Here is a 21,945-nt window from a genome sequence, read left to right on the forward strand (position 1 = left end):
ATTATCTCTAAGCCAGACGTAAGATGGTGCCAAAGTTTTTGTCGGCCATGTCTACAAATCAATGTTCTTGTACTTGAAACAATTTTAAAGATTTTTTTAACTTCACTTAAACTAAATTTTTAATCAATTAAAAGAAAAGACTACTTTAGTACTTTAAGTTTATTTACATATAACTTACGCACAAGTTACAGGGTGTAATTCAATTAAGTTTCTTTCCGTTAGCACAAACCCATTAAATCATATTAACAAAAGATAATACAAAATTTAACACAAATTAAGAATGCAAAAACATAATATATAGGAATTAAATCAACATTTATAACTTATGAAATAAATTTAATAATTTTGCTTGATTTCTGACTTTTTCTTAGTTGACTTAAACATTTTGATTATTTGTATATCATCTCATTTACACGTCATTAAACACATTATCTTTTATAGACTATCATTTAAGCTTTCTAACAGGCACAAAAATAGTATGAAAAGTAAACGATAAGTTTTTTTTATTTTTAAGTTCAGTTTTTGCATCTCCATTATTCATACAGTTCTTGTTTCCAATGATATCGAATTTAACTTCTGTTCGTTTATAAACATGGCGAGTGGACAGAGAGCCTTCGCTCAAAGATTGAGCAAGTAGGTCTTGTCGATGTAATTCACAGATTTAATTTTGTTTTCATAAATAGAAGACTTGAATCATTTATATTAAAGATACGTATGCTTTTTGGCAAATGTGAGGGCAGGCTTGCTCATCGTAATACTAATATTATTATTAAAATCCAAATTCCAGTTGACGAACCCTAACTCAAGTGTAATTTGTAAAGCTTGTGCTCTTGCAGTTAGTGAGTTATTCACTGTCTCATGCTTAGAATTTTAATCTTATCGTGTAGTAAGACACTAAATTACCAAAAGAGACATATTTTTAAAGCTATACTAACGTCTTTTATATGAAACTTACAAGTATATTAATACTGTTAGTATTGCCAATCACAATAATCGGTTTAACTATAACTTTAAGGGTACTTTAACTGTTCAAGCACACAGATTTTTATCATTTGGATTTATCGTTATCTGTACCCCTACAACTAGTAGTAGTAGAGCAGAAACCTACATGTCAAACCCTACCATTCATCATGTTACTTTTTGTTGTTTCTCTGTGTCACTTGCATATCCTTTACACATTTCAAAAATTACTCAGATGTTCAGAACAAAATGTTCATGTTTTAACTCATAATTCTTAGTTGAAGGAATTACATGTTTCTAACAATTCTGTTATAGATAATTTGTAAATGTCTAACATGGTGCATAAAACATATTAAAGTTCTTTAAGTTTAACTGAAATGAATGTGTGGTTATAATGATGTTTAGGCCTGAAATGTGTAATTTAAAAATTTTTGAAAATTAACTTTAACAAAAAACATATTTTTTGTTCAAAATATTTAGTTGTTTTTTAAATATATAGGAGATATGTTAATTTCTTAATTTAGCTTGTTGTGATAAGTCCAAATTGTCAAAAAACTTATAGCAGTAATACTATTACTAATAGTGAAGAAATTGGATTGTCTCAACTCCTCACCCTACCCTGGTACCTTTTAAGACTTACACAGACATCATAGTAGGCCTAATTCTTTTCTCTTTTTTTTTTTAGTAGGCCTAATCTTTAAAACAAGGAACCTAAGAATTTTATCAGAATATTATGTTAATGTCGTATTTGATCATAGGAAAAACTCAGCACTGTATCAAAAGAATATCTCAGTGTGATGTAGATGCTGAAGAAAAACAAATATTTATTTAAAAAAGGTGGAGAAGATTGTAGTCTATTGTAACAATTGTTCTTGGGTATTTCTATAGGCTGTTTTTTAATACTACTATCAAATCATGCAATATAGCATCATTTCATGGAAAGCACGTGTAGTTTCTCTATGTCAGTTTGGTACTTCACATGTTGACTGTCTGTTAGAAGCAGCCATCAGGCAGTGGCAGAAATGTCAAAAAAAAAAAAAAGAAATGCATTTAGTACTGTAATAATTGAAGTCAGATCATTGCATAATTTATTAAGATTGTATTGTTTTCATAAAAACTGATTATTCTGTATTGAAGGTTGTATGTGTGCATTACAAATTTTGAAATATAAATGTGTTTATATGTGTATACATATATATATATATATATATATTGTTTTTAAGAATGACTGGTTTCACTTTTTATTTCATATTGAAGTTTTTATATGTACATGTAATATTTTAAAATGTAACTGTATACGGGGTTCTAGAAATAACCTTCCTTTTATTACTGGGCTTTAATAACTCAAACTTTGTATACATATTGTTACGTATCCACTTGTTTGTTAATTTCCGGTATAAACTCTTTCCGAGGAACTTCAGTGATACAAGTCCCTTCTTGAATAAAACTAGTTTATTCTTTCTGGATACAACTTTGTAATACACGGAATTTCCACAGTCACTTTAGACTTAACAACCTTTATTACACATGCTATAAATTATAAATCACAGTGATTCTCACACACTTACGGTGCCTATTGTTCGCTTGACTCAATTATCTATCACTTCAATATCTATTTATATCTCTTCAATCTATCTGCATATCTATATATATATCACTCAATCATCCCATTAATAAGTTATCAATTAATTTATCAATACAGAATTATTTTCATACGTGTTCAACATGATTTCCATTGTGATCATCAAGAGCTCCAAGGGTGTTCATACATTTTCCTACACAGTGTTTAATATACAAATATACCAGATTTGTATAATTTTTAATATTTGTAATATTTTTTGACTGCATGTAACGAAAAATCAAGATTATTAATTAATTGATAAAAATATGTATATTTCATTAATTTTTATATTATCATAAGCCCCATAATTGAATTGGTATCTATACAAAGTTTCCGTCATTTACACTTCATAATAATGGCTTAAAGTTCAAAACAGGGAAGTTATTTCTGGAATGCCCTATTTTTGAAATGAAACTAAATATATTTTGTTGCTTCTCATAAAAATATTATACATTTACTTGCAGTACTCTTTTTAAAGGTAAAATTTTTGAAAATAGAGCTAGTATTTTTTCAAGTACTCTTCTACTAGACTTGACATTCATCATCATGAAGAGAAAAAGAAGGTTTGAGTTATACATTTGTCAAAAATTATATAAGCGCAATTTGATTTTCCTTTATCAAGTCGTCATTCTTAATTTCCTGTCATTTCTCTGATTGAAACATATGGTTATGTGGTAGCACTTCTGACTATGAGAATTCAGCTGAAAGCATTATTTATTAGTTTTTGTATAAATAAATCAATTAAATATTATTTGCAAAATAGACAGTCTAATGCAGATGTTCGAAGACAGATTGCAGCAGCCTCAAGTGGCCGAGACATACCGCGTGGAGGGGGATCCAGTGTGCGTAATAGTGTATGTAGTTTCAAAGCCTTTTGCCATTTTTCACTCATACAAAATACTCAAAATAAACTGAGTAGTGTCAAGTTTCGTACACAAATATTGCTTTCTTCTTGATCTATTAACTATGTTGTTAATCACATTACTTTTAAGTAAAGTTTTTAAAAAACTTAAGTGATTATTTTGAGTATAAAGATTTTGATTTAAGAATATTTAAGCAGAATCTAGATGTAGTTTAATTCCAACCAATTTTCTCATTACTTAAATTTGAAAATTAGAGGATTGGGTGATATAATTCCAGCTGTATGGGTAAAATACCACCTTAACCGTAAAATCCTTCTAGATTCAGCAGAATATAAACATATATATGTCATGTTAAAGGTTTTAGGTATAAGTCTTGTTTGTATTTTTAAGACAATAAATTTTTTTTTGTTAAAAATATCCATGTAAAATTTCTATATATTTTGGAAGAAAATTTGTATAGCACATATGAGATAATGAGGGGAATTTTTATACATGTAAATGAAATTCAAGACCTATTATTTCATGAGATATATTTGGTTATATTTAAGGTACCATTGTGCGATGTGGTGGATCCTGTAGATTTTGAAGATTTTCTCCAACAACACCAAGAACAAATTGACCATGACCCAATTCGTCATCTGTTGGAATTCCCTGCAGATGATATTGAAGTTGGAATTATTCCTCGTAAATGTCGCACAGTTAGGCCAATCATACCAGAAGAAAATGAGTAAGCCAGATTTCTTTATGAAATTCTTACTGATGTACAACAGGTGAAACACAAAAAAATGAAAGCAACATAAATAGCTGTAAGAAGTGAACTTCAACTTAGCCAACAGAATTATGACAGCTACTTGGGATAGGTTTTTTAGAGCACGTAGTTTATTTGAAATCCACCAGCACTTTTAATACAGTTTAAATTAGTAACGCTTTTAGACTAAGAACAGTAGTAGTTTAACTTCTTTATAGACATTTTTAGTCATTGAAATCAGCAGTTCTCTGACCTTTTTTTGTTTTTTATTTCTTGGCTAGGAGTGAACTTGACCCCTACATCAGTGATTGTATTCAGAGTTATACTTCAGACTGGGTATTTGTCAATAGGAGGTAAGACAAAACTTTCATGCTCATCTTTTTGCCACTAGAGTTGATCGTTTTTTTCTTTTTGAAATACTCAGTATGGACTGGAGTACTTTAAACACTTTGTGAACAAATGTCCTTCAGCATCAGGTGAGAAAATTTTTTTATTTTCCAGCATTTCAGATTATACCTTTATAAAGATTTGTAGCAGCTGGCAAAGCACAGTGGTCATGTGCAGTTAAATGTTGCTTACGTAGAAAAATCCATTTTAACAGTTTTTACTAGCTTTTCAGGATACCAAAATAACATCTAACCTTAAATTGTATATGATAATTTGGACTTGCACATAGCTTTTATAAATAAATTGGTACAAAAGTAAATCTTTTTGTAAATTATATGAGATATACAAGTATCAACACAGTTAATTTGAGATTTTCTTAGACTGAATTGCCTTTTTTGTCATTATTATGTTGGCCATTTTATTATAAAATTATTTTGTTGGAGATTCATAATTTTGATTAGAAAATGTTTTATATAACTATAAAGAGGTAGGAGAATGCTACAAGAATTGGTTTTAAACATACAGCAAAAAACTAGGACAACATTCCCAGATACACAGTATTTTGAGTGGATTATTATTTCTTAAACTTTATAACAATGTTTCAATTACATGTACTTGTGTGTGGTCATCATCAGGGAAACTGTCTAGTTTTTAGGATTAAGACTTAGCTGCAAATGGCAGATTTTAAGACTCTTATACATGGGTTGACCTAAAGCTGTTTATTTGGTATTTTGCATGGATGTGTTTTTTACAAGACAGTTTACTTGATGATGACCACACAAGAGGTCAAAATGTTGTTATAAAGTAAAAAATAAATTAAAATAATCCACTCAAAAATGACGTGTCTCTGGATTTCTATTTAAAGTAGACCAGAATATGTTCTATATACAGAGCAGAAAGGTAGGACAATGCTACCAGAATCTGTTCTAAATACAGAGTAGAAAGGTAGGACAATGCTACCAGAATCTGTTCTAAATACAGAGGAGATAGGTGGAACATTGCTACCAGAATCAGTTTTAAATATCGAGCAGTAAAGGTAGGAGAGTTCTACCAGAATCTGTTCTATATACAGAGCAGAAAGGTAGGACAAAGCTACCAGAATCTATTTTATATACAAAGCAGAAAGGTAGGACGGTGCTATCAGAATTGGTTCTAAGTACAGAGGGGAAAGGTAGGGCAATGCTACCAGAATTGCTCTAAATACAGAGGAGAAATGTGGAATAGCGCTACAAGAATTGGTTTGAAATATAGAGCAGAAAGGTAGAACTGTGCTAACAGAATTGATTCTAAATATAGAACAGAAAGGTCAGACAGTATTACTAGAATTGGTTTTAAATACAGAGGAGAAAGGTGGAACAGCGCTACCAGAATCGGTTTTAAATACAGAGCAGAAAGGTAGAACAGTGCTACCAGAATCTGTTCTGTATACAGAGCAGAAAAGCAGGACAGTTCTACCAGAATCGGTTCTATATACAGAGCAGAAAGGTAGGAAAATGCTATCAAAATTGGTTCTGTACTGTAGTCAATAAAGTTTTTAATCAATGAAACAGTGTTCTAGTAAGACTGATAATATAAAGACAAAGTTATAACGGTGATCTGTCAACATTCCTATATAAGAACTAAAAGTATTTAATGAATGAAACAGTGTTTTAGTAAGACTGATGATATAAAGACAAAGCTATAACGGTGATGTGTTAACACTTTTGTATAGAACAAAATCAATGAAAGTTTTTAATTATTAGTAAGAATTTTAATATAGTAAACAAAATGAGTCCTGGATATCAAATAAATATTTCAGTGAGTATATATAGATATTTTTTAAAATATTTTATACTACATGCAGAGTGCACAATAAAAGTGGAATAAGTTGGGTACAGGGTGTCTTTAGTGCATTAACATTTTCTTTAATCCTTCTTGAGGTATCAGCAGTACAGCACCAGCTGTGGTCTGCACGATGGAGCACTAGAGCAAGCCACAGTGGTCCGAGCTACACCAAAGCAAGAATTTGAGGTGGATCTGGAAGAAGAAATCTTTCTTGAAAAAGATTCTGATAAAGCAAGTACATGTGTATCTCAGCCTTTCTCAAACCAACCACCTCTCCCCTTACCTTCACAGCCTCCTCTAGCTGAAGACGAAGATATTTCCGTGAGTTTGGCTTACTGACTTCTATCAAACATGTCTTCTGTGAATTAACTATTGTTGTTTTCTCGTTGGTGTACTGAGTAGTTTAATGAAAACAGTATAGTGCTAAATGCAGTGTACAGATATATTAATTTTATTACAGTTGTGTTTTTTCATCAAGCTTTTTCAGACTGACCCACTTTAGTAAACATGGAATGATGCAAGCTTTGAGGCTTATCCTGCAGTTTATAAGTGTTCTATATAATATTCAAAAAAAGATGTCAACATAGTACAGGTTAGCTGTAATGCATTTTAATCATACATTTTCTTTACTTCTGATAGTTAATTTAGTACTACCTCTGTTATTAGTAACTCTCAGCTTTGGAGGCATTCACAATAACTCAGTTCAAGTTTTACACAAACTTCTTCTCATTACCAGCAAGGTAGAAACATAAACCAGTTGTAGCCAAATACTACAATTTTAGTTACTAAAATATGGTATCTGATAAATAACATAAAAGATATACTTGCACAGTTTGATGGTTTAACAACTGTAATTGAGTGTAATATACATTTGCAGCATTCCTTTAACTTTATTTTATAATTCAGTTAAAAATTGTTTGAATTTTATAATTTGATTAACAGTTTTTCTGAATTATGAAATTCTCAGTTGCGAGGCTTTTTCCAACATCAGCAGTAGGCATTGTACATTCATGGATGCTTTTATTTGTTTATCTTCTGTTTACATGTTCACGAAACTTCAAGAATGAAATTCTCAGTTGCGAGGCTTTTTCCTACATCAGCAGTAGGCATCTGTACATTCATGGATGCTATTATTTGTGTATCTTCTGTTTATATGTTCACAAAACTTCAAGAATGAAATTCCAAATAACTAATTGCTGTTAGTTTTGTAGATCCATAATTTTCTTTTTTTCTTGAAGAAGTCATTGTGAGCATCTGTTATGGAAGAACAGATGAAGTTAGATTTTGTAAGTAAAACAATAATTGTTATTATAATGAGCTTATTGTATTTTTAGGACTCATCATTGCCACCTTCAAATCGACAGTCTGTTAACCTTGGTGACACTCCTCGGGCTAGCTGGGCTAGTAGTGTGTTTGATCTACACAACTCCCAGTCTGATTCGCTTATTGCTTCGCTTCTGGATAGGGCACCAGCAGATGAACTTGATAGGCTGAATGAACTTAAAAGACATGAAAACAGACAAGAAGGACTCTTTGCTCTCTACCGAATTCAGAATGAGGTTGTTAACCCTATCATTATCTTTTAGATATCGAGTGCACACCTGCATATCAAATTTCAAACTTTTAGTGAAAATAATAATTATTACTCCGTTTCAACAATGTTTAACTCAGAAATATTTTACAGTTAGTATTTAAAACTTATTTTGTATAATTTACAAAGAAATTTATAATAAATGTTGAAACATTCATCTCTGTACAGCTCTTTTCTGTAAACAAATGTTTTTGTAAAATAGTCTCTCACAACAAAATATTTGTAATTTCACAATGTAAAAAGTAAATCAAACTGTATGAATTTTTTTAATCCAAAATGTGAATCTGTTTACTAAAGTTTATTCTAAGTCTTCGTGTAATTTGGTTAAACACTTCGACTATAAGAATGAAAGAATCATGGAATATCAGTGACATCCTAGTGGTTTGGAAAGGTTTTAAAAAAATGTGAATTTCGTATAATTGATTCCAACTTTAGAATTGCTGATTTTTTATGCTCATCACTATTCATTGAAATATTATAAAAGTTTATATTCTTATTTACTCTGTTATAGTTCTCTTAAGTTCCTGTTTCTGATCCTCTTTTTCTTACCCTTGTCAACTTTACACCAGACACAGACATTAGCACTTAAAGTTTTTCAATTCTGTATACATACAAATAATTAAGCTGTTTCTTCTTACAGGAAGATGTGATTGAAAGAAGACTACCTGCTGAGACACCCAAACAGCACTTGGGACACAGAATATTAGTCAAGTGCTTGCAACTAAAGTAAATATTAGAACTTTCACCAGGTGTCTCTACTTGTACTATTAAAATGTGTTTATTTTGCTCAGGGCCAGTTTTAGTTACTTTGCCATCCTAGCATGATTTTAAATTATGTCCCCCATAGAATGTGTAGACCGTTATCATTGGTAAACATATATATATACAATATAGCATTACATGAACAAAATATCAAAATGCTTTTCCTGGAGAACTGTATTATTATCACTGGTAAACATGTATATATATGTATGTATCAATATATGAACAAAATGTCACAAACACACTTTACCAACTTAATCCAGCTCAAACCAACAGTTTGTTAATATACATAGCATCTCAACCACTTCTATATTTGTCTTATCCTGACCTGAGGATCTCTGGTATTAGAAAAATGGCCTTGTCAGCACTGGATATAGCAGTTATTGTGTGGTTGACATATTATTATACATTTCACTTTCACTCAGAAATTATTTTTAATTTTAACTATCTGATCACAGGGTCAGTCACATTGACCAGTCCTGAATCTCTGATGCTGTACATTCTCATGTTTTACTGTAACTCTGAATTGTTTCTGGACATTTGGTAAGATTTTAGTAAACATTAAAAGTCTGTTGTATAATCAGATATTTTAATAAAGTATTTCTATGAAAGATTTGTCTGTGAATTTACGAAGCCTCTAGTAAGTCAGTCAGCGTGAAAGTTTATTTTCATGTTAAGAATAAAAATGCTTTTCATTTTACAGTTTTCGCATGTATTTAGAACCTACTAAAAGAATATCAAATGTATTTTTGTTTTTTCCAGTAATATTTTTATTTTATCTCTATTTTATTTAACACTAACAGTATACTTGATTCTTGGGTCAGTAGATAAATCATTAATGTACAGTTGAAAACTATAAAATAGAATGAATAACATATTTCTTGTCTCTGAACTGACTAAAGTATTGATCAAATTGTTCCAAATCACTTGTCTTAACAGTTTCAGCTGTTATACTTTTCACATCTGTGTTTTTTGTTTTTTTTATGATTTTATTGGAGAACTTTTTACCAAATCACTTGTCTTAACAGTTTCAGCTGTTAAACTTTTCACATCTGTTTTTTCTTATGAATTTATTGGAGAACTTTTTACCAAATCATTTGTATTAACAGTTTCACCTGTTACACTTTTCACATCTGTTTTTTCTTATGATTTTATTGGAGAACTTTTTTATCCTTTGGGGCAGTAATACTTGTTTCTCCAAAGCATTAAATCATAACTTTTTCTGGCATACAATAACGTAAACAGCACATGACCATATTATGAAACATAACATACATATTGCTTAGTCTCAAGCATATGGAATTTTAGACTTTTTTTTATTCTGCTGAAGTTTTGTCAGACTAAGCTGAAAAATTTATAATTTTTACATTTTAGTTACTTTTGTCAAAGTGTATAACAAGAAACAAAAAATTTACATAAAAATAAGGATTTATAATACTCTGTGCTGGCAAACTGGTTTGCACTTGTGCAAAACTGAAGCCATTCTTCCTTAAGCCTTATTGAGTTTCTCAAATTTTGTTACCCAAAAATAATCAATTTAGCTTTCAAATTTGCTTGTGAGAACACAAAAAATATATTAGTCACTAGAATGGAATGTCCCAAAACTATTATAATTTATCCAGTTTTCTAAGCAAGCTATAAACAAGTTAAACAAATTCCATTAGCTATTCAGAGCAACAATACCATGGGCTCGGCATGGCCAGGTTGTTAAGGCGCTCGTCTCACAATCTGAGGGTTGCAGGTTCAAATCCCTGTCACACCAAACACACTCCTCCTTTCAGCCATGGGGGCATTATAAGTGATGGTCAATCCTACTATTTGTTGGTAAAAGAGTAGCCCAAGAGTTGGTGGTGGGTGGTGATGACTAGCTGCCTTCCCTCTTGTCTTACACTGCTAAATTAGGGACGGCTAGCGCAGATAGCCTTCGTGTAGCTTTGCACAAAATTAAAAAAAACAATATCATGATCACATAACAAGAAATTTCTTTCACCTGAATACTCTCCCTGCTAAGGTCAAAAGGACAGTTGTAAGTTTAATGTAGAAGAGAACCTGCTCTTTCTATTGGTTATAAACAATCCTAAAACTCGGAGGAAATGGGGTTTGTGGTGGGTTTGATAAGTGTATTGATATCTCAGCAAATCTCGGGAAGTTTGAATTTTAGATTCTTGTTTTGTAATTATGTGTAGATTGTGTTTCTAATTGGTTGGAAATTGTAGCAATCCTTATTTAATGTTAGAAAATTAGGAAGTAAAGAGATTGGAGCTCAGACATGTTATGTGACACCGAAAAATGAAGGTTGAGAATTTTTTACACATTTCTTTTAGAAATTAATAAGTTAAAACTTAGATAATATGAAAATTAGAATTATAAATTATCTTTTTGTGTCAGGTTTATTGACATACATTGAAAATAAAGTTGTTTGATTAAATTTTTAATATAACACTATTAAAGAAGTGTGTTGCATACTGCTCTTTGTTAGACATAAAAGTTATGAGTTGTCATTTACAAGCATTATGGTGTTAGTAACAGAGGAGATAGGTGAGTTAGTGTAATGACTCCTTTTATATCCAGTCAAGTATTGAAGCTTTATGGTGTTAGTAACAGAGGAGATAGGTGAGTTAGTGTAATGACTCCTTTTATATCCAGTCAAGTATTGAAGCTTTATGGTGTTAGTAACAGAGGAGATAGGTGAGTTAGTGTAATGACTCCTTTTATATCCAGTCAAGTATTGAAGCTTTATGGTGTTAGTAACAGAGGAGATAGGTGAGTTAGTGTAATGACTCCTTTTATAACCAATCAAGTATTGCACTACTTCATTGTACTACTTATTCAAAAGTCACTTATCATCCTTAGACAAGACAAACTCAATTTAGAAGTATCTATACATGCATTTTCCTAAAACATGCAATGCAATTCATGTTTTACAACAGCTTTAATTGGCAGTTATTAATATTTTTGCTATGATTAAAGTTAGAATTTTTTGTACCCTATTCATGTAGTGACTAATATCAAGAAATTCATCTGTGTGCTAACATTGCAACTAGAACTTTTTAGTTGTGATGACGTGACAGAGGATCTGAAGGAGTGTTATTTCTCAAATAGAAATGATGGATTGTTTTGAAACTGGCCAAAATGATATGATGTCTTGGTACCATGGTACAAGTTTAACTTGTGTTTCCTGGGTGCACCACTAATTTGTATATAGTAGTTGATTGTTGCCTGGATGTGCCCCTAATTTTTATATGTATTTGATGAGGAAGGTTTCACATTCTATTGTTTACTATAATGTCTTGATACCATGGTACATGTTTAACTTGTGTTATCTGGTTGAACAATAATTTGTATGTGGTATTTCATTAGGAAGGTTTCACATTCTTCTGTTTATTTAAGTCTCCTGGACTGAAATTAAGGGAAGGAAATATATATTCTTTATACTCCTTTTTGAGTTAAATTTAAAGATCATTATTTTCTAATAACCCACATTTTTGCCTAGCAAGCACTGTATTGTATCTGTTCCATTACAGTATTGGTTAAAATATTCAAAATACATATGTGTGTGTATATATATATTTCTTTATTTTTGGCATTTTTCTGCATTGTATTTACTTAGGACTAACCTAAATCTCCTAAGCTGACCAAACATCATGTAATGTTAATAATGGCTGGAGATGGCATGAATGGGTAATGAAGAAAAACTTTAACATAACAGCAAATGTACAACGTTTCAACAAGGTTTTGTCATCATCAGGTGATATTAAATAACTTTACAAGTTTAGTGTTGATCCTGTTCTTGCAGAAAAACAGATGATTTGTGTGCTTGATAGCTCTTTACAAAAATGAACGTATAAAAACATTAAACTGTTGATCTTATTATTAATACAGGCACCTTTTATTTTTATCCAGACTAGAACTGGAAATTGAACCTTTGTTTGGAATCATGGCACTATATGATGCAAAAGAAAAGAAAAAGGTAGAACTGAAAAAATATTATTATGTGATTACAAAATTTAAGGGCTTTGTTTATAAATTGAAAATTTTATGCTAAGTGTGTATCAGTTTCTGATGTCTTATGACTAGTAGTTTTGTATGACTTAGGATTTTAATAAAATATCATAAAAACCTCCCATTTCCTTAACTCGTTAAACCTGAGTGGACACTGCCAGCATCCAGCTGAAAATCCCAATTTACCCATCAGACGGTTACAGTATCTGATAACATTTATGTCTCTTTGGCTGAAAACTAATCCAAAAACCTTTTATAAATAGATTGAAAATTTTATAAGGTTTGGTGATAATTATTAGGATATCATGAAAATATTTCCGGCAGAACGAGCAAAAAATTATGGGTTTAAAGAGTTAAGTCAGTAATCTATTTCTTTCTTTCTTTCTCATTATTACTAATTCAAGTTTGTTATTTACACAATTTTGTTTGACATGAGATTTCTATTAATTCAGTTACATTCAAAAATCTCTAGATTTAATTGAAGTACAATTCTATTATTTATTTGAATATAAGATTTATTTTCCTGAATTTTAGGTTTCAGAAAACTTCTGCTTTGACCTCAATCCAGAGCCTTTTAAGAGAATGCTTTCTTCTCACGTTCCATATCAAGACATCTCAACTCTTAGTCGCTCCTGTATTTTTAACATCACTTACCCTTCCCCTGACCTGTTCTTGGTTGTTAAGGTATGTTTTAGGTTATCACTTTACCTGGCAATTTTGTTTTTTTACTAAGTTAGTTTATCAGTGAATATGAACAATGCTAGAGTTGATTTTACATGGAGAAAGATTTTGTAGGGATTTGGAAATTATTTTTTATGTTTTATATTTAATGCAAACATTTAAGTCATGCCTAAATGTAAGTTATTTTTTGGTATTACTTAGCCTCACTTATATCTACCTTCATGTATATTATAAATTAGGTATTTATATTAATTCTTCATGCACCTAAAACTGTACACAAACTTTGTTTTAGCTGGAAAAAGTTCTTCAGGGAGACATTAATGAATGTGCTGAACCGTATATGAAAGATGATAAAGTAAGTGATTTTCACTAAGAAGGGATTGGTAACTTGAAACGTGAAAAAAATGTAGATGTACAGTGTATAAGGTATAACTACTGGACATACACTCACCTCCAGATGGAGATAATATAACTATATTAAATTAAAGTAATAATGTCTAGAATAAATATGCAAAACAAGAAACAAATTGGCCAAAATACTGTGTTTGGGCATTATAAGCAAATATATTTTTCTATTTATGTTCTTATTTATTTACTTACTAAAATAAATAAGTAATTTGCTATAAACAAGCTATGTCTTTCTATTGTTTTGTTAGCTACTTGTTCCACAAGACAGATCTCTATTTTAGTTTGTGAACATTTCTTACTTTTAATTGGAGTAATGTTACAATTCCAGTTATTGTCGTATGTTTCAGGATATATATACTTATTTTAAAATTTGTGATACATAAAGTAATAAGCTGTACTTTCTTTTATAGAATCGAGATAAGGTTAAAAGCAATGCTGTGTCTAGCTGTGACAGGCTTGGGAAATACAGAATGCCATTTGCATGGACAGCTATTTACCTGATGAACATCTTCAATGGAGTTAACAGTTTAGACAGAGATTCTGTATCAAATAAAGATGGCAGTAGATCAAATAGCTTAGGTAGACATCTTCACTAATAGTTTACAGTTTGGATGGAAAAACTCACTTTCTACATTATGCAAGTGCTTTATTCAGTCTAAATATAAGTATCGGGAATTCATGAAAAAGAACGATATAGCACATGATTCTTTATGGATAGAGTAGCTGCTATTTGCTAAATTTGGGATCCTTTTTTCACTTTTTATCTACTCTTTCTCTTCTTTTTTCTTTCTATTACAAAAAATCTCTTTTTCCTCTAAGGACTGGTACTTTTCAGTATTGCATTTTTTTTCTATTTTCTTAGGTTGTAACCTGCTGCATAAGTTAATACAATAATTTCTTTTTCATTTTCTTATGTTAGTTCGTTTATATAATGTGTTGTGTCACCTGTTTGTCTTATTGTCCTTTGTAAAAAAATTGTCCAGATCAAAACCATGATGCACCATTTAATTATTAATGCTTTAATAACTTAATGATCAGGCTATTACTAAGATGGTATTATTCGATTTAAACATTTTCAACTTTAAGAAGTTGCAGGATTGATGTGTGATGTTTTTTAGATCGAAAAGGAAGCAACAACTCCTTGGAAAACTTCCGTAAGAAGTCAGCCGGAGATTCTGGGTCATTAGGTCGCCGAGGTTCTCTTGAAAGAAGGAGTGGGTGTGAGAAAAGAAGAAGCTGGTCACCTGATGACTTTGGCTCAAGTTTAGACAACTTTCGAGCAGTGACGCTCACTGTGAACAGTTTTTTTAAACAAGTATTTATCAGTGAATTTCTAATTTCTCAGAACAATAAGATTTCTCTCTATTCGGACAGTTTAAAATATTTTCAATAACAGTTTTAGTAATTACACAGGCCTGCGATGGTTTTATTGTCTTGAAATTTTTACATGTTCTACTGAATCCGAAAATGATATCCATTTTTCTCCATCATGTATATATTTTTCACAAAGCGTCATATGTACTTTTACATTAATGAATCATTTTCATTGAAATTGGGTCACATTTTATTATGCTTAAAATGATGACAACCACTGGCTATAGGTTTCTCTAGATCAGTCGTGACGTGAGATTCTTATCAATTGTTCTAGAACCCATGAGAAACACACCGTTAGTATATAAACAGTTAACAGGCCACATGATGTGTCATTTCTGGATAGTATTTGTTTGTGCATGCACTTTGACATTATTTTTTCTTTTCAATATTATTTATTCATCGCTATGGTAATAAGATATTGTGTAAATGACCCAAACATATATTATATTTGTGGTAAATTTGTTGTAAAGAAACAAAGGCAAAACATTATAGAATTTGTTCAAAAAGCATATTACGCGTATTTTGGAATAAAACTTGGGGACTAAGACTAAACATGGGGCCTTCACAATGATTCCACCATTTGTGCCAAAGAGTTGGGACAGTGAACTAAAGGTAAGAAAAAGTCTTTGCCTTTTGGAATTCCAATGGTCTGGTGTGAGCCTAGAAACCACGGAGATGAGTGCTATTTTTTGCTTGAAATAAAAAGGAAATTTCTTATCTGAACCTTCAATCAGCTATAAGACCTGTTGCTCATGGACCTGATGTTCCTGTACCTACTCCGCTGGAGACTTTTGATCAGGGATGTCAAGACATCAGGGATATTGAGAGGAGGTATGAGGGAATGTGGAACATCAGCATGATGGCTGGTTACTGCTGGTCATTGAAATGAGATGCTCTAGATGTAATACATAGAAGAAAGACCACAACATGTAGTTTTGAGACTAAAAGACGTAGATTTCACACAAAAAATTATGATGAATAAGGATGTATGTTCATTTGACATCAGAATTCTTCCCTTTTCTTCAGTTTGTTTGTATTTTTGTTAACAAACATAATAATAATAAAAAATGTTCATTCTGGTAAACGAAATGATAATTTGATCTAAGTATGTTTTTTTATTCCTGATTTGTAAAAAATCTGTATGTGATAAAAAAAAAAAGAGTTAATATTACTTTCGAAATCTGCATAGGTGAATTATGGAAAATCCGTTATTAAAACCAAACAACTTTTATGAAATTTAAATTCACAGGCCTGTGTTATTTTAAAGACCAGTGACATAAAATACTTGGTGGATTTCAGACTAAAACCTTGAAGAATTTCAAATTTTTTGGATGAAATCAAAATTTGTCTTTGTTATTGACAGATTAGTGTCTGTGTTTTGAAATAAATATACTCTCTAGTGAATATTTTGCAGAAAGTCAGTAGAAACTAGGAACTCTATAATGTTATTTGTGTACAAAGAATCATTTTGATTTTTCTGATATTTTATAAAGGAAATTTTTTTGTAATGGATATTAAAACCATTTATGTTGTACAGCAGATTGCTTTCTTCAGGTTATGCCAGGTTTTTCAAATATTAATAATAAATTTTTTGTCTAAATTTTAATGTTGTTCAACAAGAGAAAAGTTAAGTATGGATTACTGGCACTTATGTAATATTTAAAATTATAATTAATAATTAAAAACAACTTTACTATTTATACAATTAAAATGTTATTGAAGCCGTATGACTTCCACTTTAAAACAACACTCTACAAGTACTAGTTTCGACATGATCTACGTCATCTTTAGGAGTTACTTACAAGACTCTTACAAGCCATGCTTTATACTTTTATCCCTTTTCACATTGCTTCACTATTATTTACATATTCCCTTGGTCTAATTTTTAATTTTTATTTATAATTATTATATCTTGCCATATATCAACATATTTTCTTGCTGGTCCTTCATCTCTATTTAATACTTCTTTTTGTTTTTATATTTCATTATTTCTAATGTTTCTCTAATATTTAATGCTATAATACTACGAGGTTGAGCCAAAATTAAAGTTTTTCCCCATAATACAGTGTGTTGGTTAGTTTTACCTGTTCAGCTATACCTGAGGTTTCTATTATTAATTTAATTCTAAGAGTCAAGTTAGTTTTATTCTAGCTTTCTTTAAAAGAATAATGTAAGTGAAATGTAAATAGAGTGACAGAAACCTACCATTTAGTTATGTTTTATAATCTACATATGTAGATATTTAAAGACTAATAACATATGTGATTGTATCATTACTTTCGTACATATGTCAGTATTTAAAGACAATAACATATGTGATTGTATCTTTACTGTCATACATATGTCGGTATTTAAAGTCAATGATACACGTGATTGTATCATTACTGTCGTACATATGTCAGTATTTAAAGACAATAATACGTGTGATTGTATCATTACTGTTGTACATATGTCAGTATTTATAGACAATAAAAAGTGTTGTAATAATTTTGTGTTTCTTTTGTTGTGTTAGTCAGTAATACCTTGATAAAGTTATTTTTCAACAGGAAAGTGATCGTCTGAGAGACGAAGACTTGTACAAGTTATTGCTAGAACTGAAGCGATCTTCGTCAGTTTTAAAAAGACTCAAATGTATTCCAGGTAAGAATAAAAGTTAGTAATCAGTCTGCACTGTTTGAAGTAAATAAAACTGTTTTATAATACATAGTAGATAACAACCAACATTGGAAAAGTTTGAGATATAATTAATTTCATAATGTTTTACTTATAAAGCTAGATTAGTTTATTTGTTAATAGAAGTTAAGGTCAGGGGCAAAAACTCCTTAACTCTCAACAAAAATAACTTCTGTTTAACATTGTCTTGGTAATGTAAAGTTGGTTTATTTAACTTTCTTCATGGAGTTGGTCAAAAAGCTGTACATGATAATCTTCACTCTAATTCTGAATTTTGTATCTTCATAAAACTTGGCAGGCTCTTAGTGAATGCTACAAGTCAGTTGAATGAAAAAAATCATATTTTATCATAAAGTATTTTTACTAAAGATTTGTCTGTGAACTTCCAAAACTCAGTCTGAATGAAAGTTGATTTTCATGTTAAGAGTAAAAATGAATATTTAAAAAAGAATTCCGATACAATGTCTCACCTTCTCTCATGAAAAGCTTTCTCAGTTTATACTGCCACATATCGGTGGAAATTTTTGCTCACTTCTAGCCTTGATATTCCCACTTATCCTCACATATGTTAACGTGATACTAACATGCAAATGATTATGCAGCAGTCCTCCACCAATAGGAATGTGACATTACCCCTATCGTAACTAGCACTCTCTCTAATTTTGCAGCTGTTAATTACTTCTTGATTGGTAATCTTACTGAATAGTATTTTTTATTTGCTTGCAGTTTTATTGACTTCTCTGCAAGTTTTTACTTTCTTAATTTTTCTACTTCAGTTCAATTGTTATTTACCATTTTTGTGGAGAATTACAATTTATTTTATTTATCTTCTCTCTTTTTTTTTTATTGTGAGAATTATGCTATCGCAATTTCAAGTGGTCTCGATTACATCTGCTGTTAGTGCTGCAGCAGATTTACTGACCACGTCCGCTGGGTCAGAGCCCCAAGTATTGGCCCATGACATGATGGCCCTAATATGTTGGGAGTTGACCAATTTCATGCAATATTCAGAGTTAACTGACGATTGCCCTTTTATTCCTGCTCAGGATTTGAGTGGTCAGGAAGACGAGGATTTGGACAGCTTTTTCCCCCCTTCTAAATATGCCTGTCAGTCGTGTGTCATTTTGTGGGAATTTCCCAGACCTCCTCCTTTTGTGAAGTTGATTAATCAGGTATGTTCTGTTCTGTCCTTATCTCCTGTTTCCTATGATTCCACCTGTGCCCTTCTTGGGGAAGAGCCTTTGGGTCATTATTTAGTGTTTCCTCCTTTCCTGGATATTGGAGTGCATTTGAGTTATTTTGGGAAGCAACTACATTTGGGGGCTAGTATGCCTCCACCCACACATACTATGGAGGATCATACTCTCACTTATCATCATTCCAACTTCCACTATTGAGACTCACTGGGTTTGGAATCATTTCTCCCTTTATGGGGATCAAACTCTGATACTTTACTTACCTTTTCCCAACCACAGCATTCACATATTTGTCTTACTTTTACCACCCTTATCCATTCCTTATCTTCCCTTCACCTTTTGTCTGAGCCTATTCATCATTTCCCCTTCCTCTTCCTGTTGGTATCATATCAGTTGAGATGCCATTTTATCTCGGGTTTGCTTACCTTCCATCTCATTGTGTGATTTGGGCATAGCACCATTTTTTGCAATGATAGGTGTTTGAGGATATCCCCCACTCGTTGTCATCAAGGGTTGAGTCAGCCCATCTGAATACCCCCTCTCATCCTTGGCCTCTTGTTTATCCCATAACCTGTTCCCCTCCCTGAGTCTTGCTTCCTTTTCCAATCCCTTACCAGATATATGGACAGGTGTTATTTTCAGGGCATCCAGCATCAGGTGTTATTGGTTGGTGGGGGCCAGACTCCTTCACTTTGCTAACATTTGTAGGTCCTTTGCAGTAATTCCATGGGTTCTGAATGTTGTCTGTGAAGGTCAGGTCGTACTCTTCCATTACTCTCCCCATTGTCTCTCACTCCTGTTTCCTTCCCTCCTCATCTTTTGGAGGTGGTTCAGGACTTACTTCACAAGGATGCCTTTGAACAAGGAGATCATTCTTGTCTAAGATTTTACTCTTGTCTGTTTGTTGTTCCCAAAAAGACGGAGGATTGACACCCAGTCATCGATTTACCATCACTAAACCAGTTCCTTGTCTTTTCCAAGTTCACCATGGAGTCGTACTTAGCTCTTCGTTGGGTTTTCATTCCAGGTTTGTGGATGACATGAGTCACTGTGTTGGATGCATATCTTCATATCCTCATCTTCACTGCATCCAGACAGTATATTTGCTTTGTTCATCATGGATGTGTATTTCAGTTTTGGGCACTTCCATTCAGACTTGCCTCAGCTCCACATATTCTGTTAAGTGGTTCGGGCTTTTGCCCTCCTGCTTCATTCCAGAGGCCTTCGTTTCCACTATTGTATGGATGACTGGTTACTTCTTGCCTCCTCACAAGATGACTCAGTCCTACATACTCAATTTCTTCTCCAGGAATCTGCCAGGGTGGGTTGGCTTGTCAAAGTGGTGAAGTCTTTTCTCACACACACACAATATTTGGTTCATGTCTGTGTGTTTTCAACTCCCTCCTTAGTCGGGCCCAACCTTCTCCACTTCAGTTGAGAACTATGGAACGTCTCGTATGCAGCATCTCATTCTCTCCTCCTACTGTGCAAGAGATTCTCTCTCTTTTGGGGATGTGGGCTTTTCCAGAAGCCCTCATTCCTCTTGGTTGCACCCACATGTGCCATATTCAGTTGGTTTTGATAGACCAATGAAGCCTTGTTTGAGATTGCTTAGATGACCCTCTTACCCTTCCCCTTTCTTACAGACTGACTTTACCAAGTGGTTGGATCAGGACAATACTACCATAGATGTTCCCCTTCATGTCCAGAATGTCACCTTTTTATGTATTCTTCTCTTTCTGGTTGGGGTCATATCTTGGCACTCAGGAGGTTTCAGGGCATTGGACACTTACCTAGTCCTCTCTCCGTATCAACCTATTGGTACTTTTTGCTGTTTGTTGAGCTTTACTTCATTTTCTGCAGGATCTTCGGGGGCCAATTGGTAATGGTCCACTATGAAAATTCTATGGTGGTCTCATACATCACCAGACAAGGGGGCACTTGGTTGAGAGACCTCTGTTTTCAAACATTGGATTTCTGTATTGGCATGTGCCATGAATTTGGTTGTGGATCAGGTGTCCCATCCCACAAGAATCTCCCTACGGAGTGATCTTTGGTTCCTCACATTTTTCAGGGGTTATGTGCTCAGTGGGATGTCCCAAATTTGGATTTTTTGGAACTCATCTTAATACATTATTTCCATCCTTCTTCTATTGGAGTATGAGAGTCCTTGTCAGTTACCAGTTCCTAGCCACTTGGGTGGTGGACCATGGAGGCCTGTCCTCCCGATTGTGCATAATACCACTCAATTGAGAGTAGGGTGGGGATATTCTGCTGGTGTAGATGGCATGATGCCCCTCCTACCCGGGACCTGATGTATAATTCCAGATGCTGCCAGGTGTTGAATGTAGCACTCTACCATCTATATAGATTGCAGTTTGCCCCTCCAGCTGAGGAGCCCTTTTTCCGATCATCCTCCAGTAAGTTATTGTATCAGATGCTAACATTTTCTTAAACTGAAAAGGTATTTTCGATAGATACTTACCTTTTCTCACATTTCCCCCCCCATCCTCTCCACTTCGAGTGTGGTTTGGTGTGATATGACCAATCTCAAAGTGGTTAATGGCTGCAAGATTAGAGAGGGCATTAGTTACAATACAGGTAGTGTCGCATTCCTATTGCTGCATTTGCATATTGGTATACAGATATCTCACATTAACGTACATGAGGTAAGTAAAAGTATCAAAGCTAGTGGTGAGTGAAAATTTGTGCCAATAGAGGGCAGTATAAATCGAGGAAGCTTTTTTTGAGAAGAAGGTAAGTATCTATAAGAAATACAGTTTCAGTTTAAGAGAATGTTAACTTTGGTAAAAGTTTATATTTTATCTCTTATTTTCACTGCACTGTATGTAGTG

The 21,945-nt window shown here is 32.4% G+C and overlaps 1 protein-coding gene across 2 annotated transcripts in view; it reads left to right on the forward strand.

The window, feature by feature from the left end:
• Positions 1-589: 589 nt before the first annotated feature.
• Positions 590-21,945, forward strand: part of LOC106458573 (dedicator of cytokinesis protein 7-like) — a 77,653-nt gene continuing 56,297 nt past the window's right edge. For both annotated transcript variants that reach the window (XM_013918091.2, XM_022384836.1), the window contains exons 1-13: positions 590-633; positions 3,345-3,435; positions 3,993-4,171; positions 4,474-4,545; positions 6,499-6,724; positions 7,738-7,962; positions 8,635-8,720; positions 12,660-12,726; positions 13,293-13,442; positions 13,732-13,794; positions 14,258-14,426; positions 14,966-15,162; positions 17,768-17,861. In XM_013918091.2, coding sequence (XP_013773545.1) covers positions 593-633; positions 3,345-3,435; positions 3,993-4,171; positions 4,474-4,545; positions 6,499-6,724; positions 7,738-7,962; positions 8,635-8,720; positions 12,660-12,726; positions 13,293-13,442; positions 13,732-13,794; positions 14,258-14,426; positions 14,966-15,162; positions 17,768-17,861 — 1,660 coding nt within the window. In that variant the 5' untranslated portion in view covers positions 590-592. The remainder of the gene's footprint in view (positions 634-3,344; positions 3,436-3,992; positions 4,172-4,473; positions 4,546-6,498; positions 6,725-7,737; positions 7,963-8,634; positions 8,721-12,659; positions 12,727-13,292; positions 13,443-13,731; positions 13,795-14,257; positions 14,427-14,965; positions 15,163-17,767; positions 17,862-21,945) is intronic.

The sequence above is a fragment of the Limulus polyphemus genome, unplaced genomic scaffold (genome assembly GCF_000517525.1).
Source record: "Limulus polyphemus unplaced genomic scaffold, Limulus_polyphemus-2.1.2 Scaffold488, whole genome shotgun sequence".
Classification (NCBI taxonomy): Eukaryota; Metazoa; Arthropoda; class Merostomata; order Xiphosura; family Limulidae; genus Limulus; species Limulus polyphemus.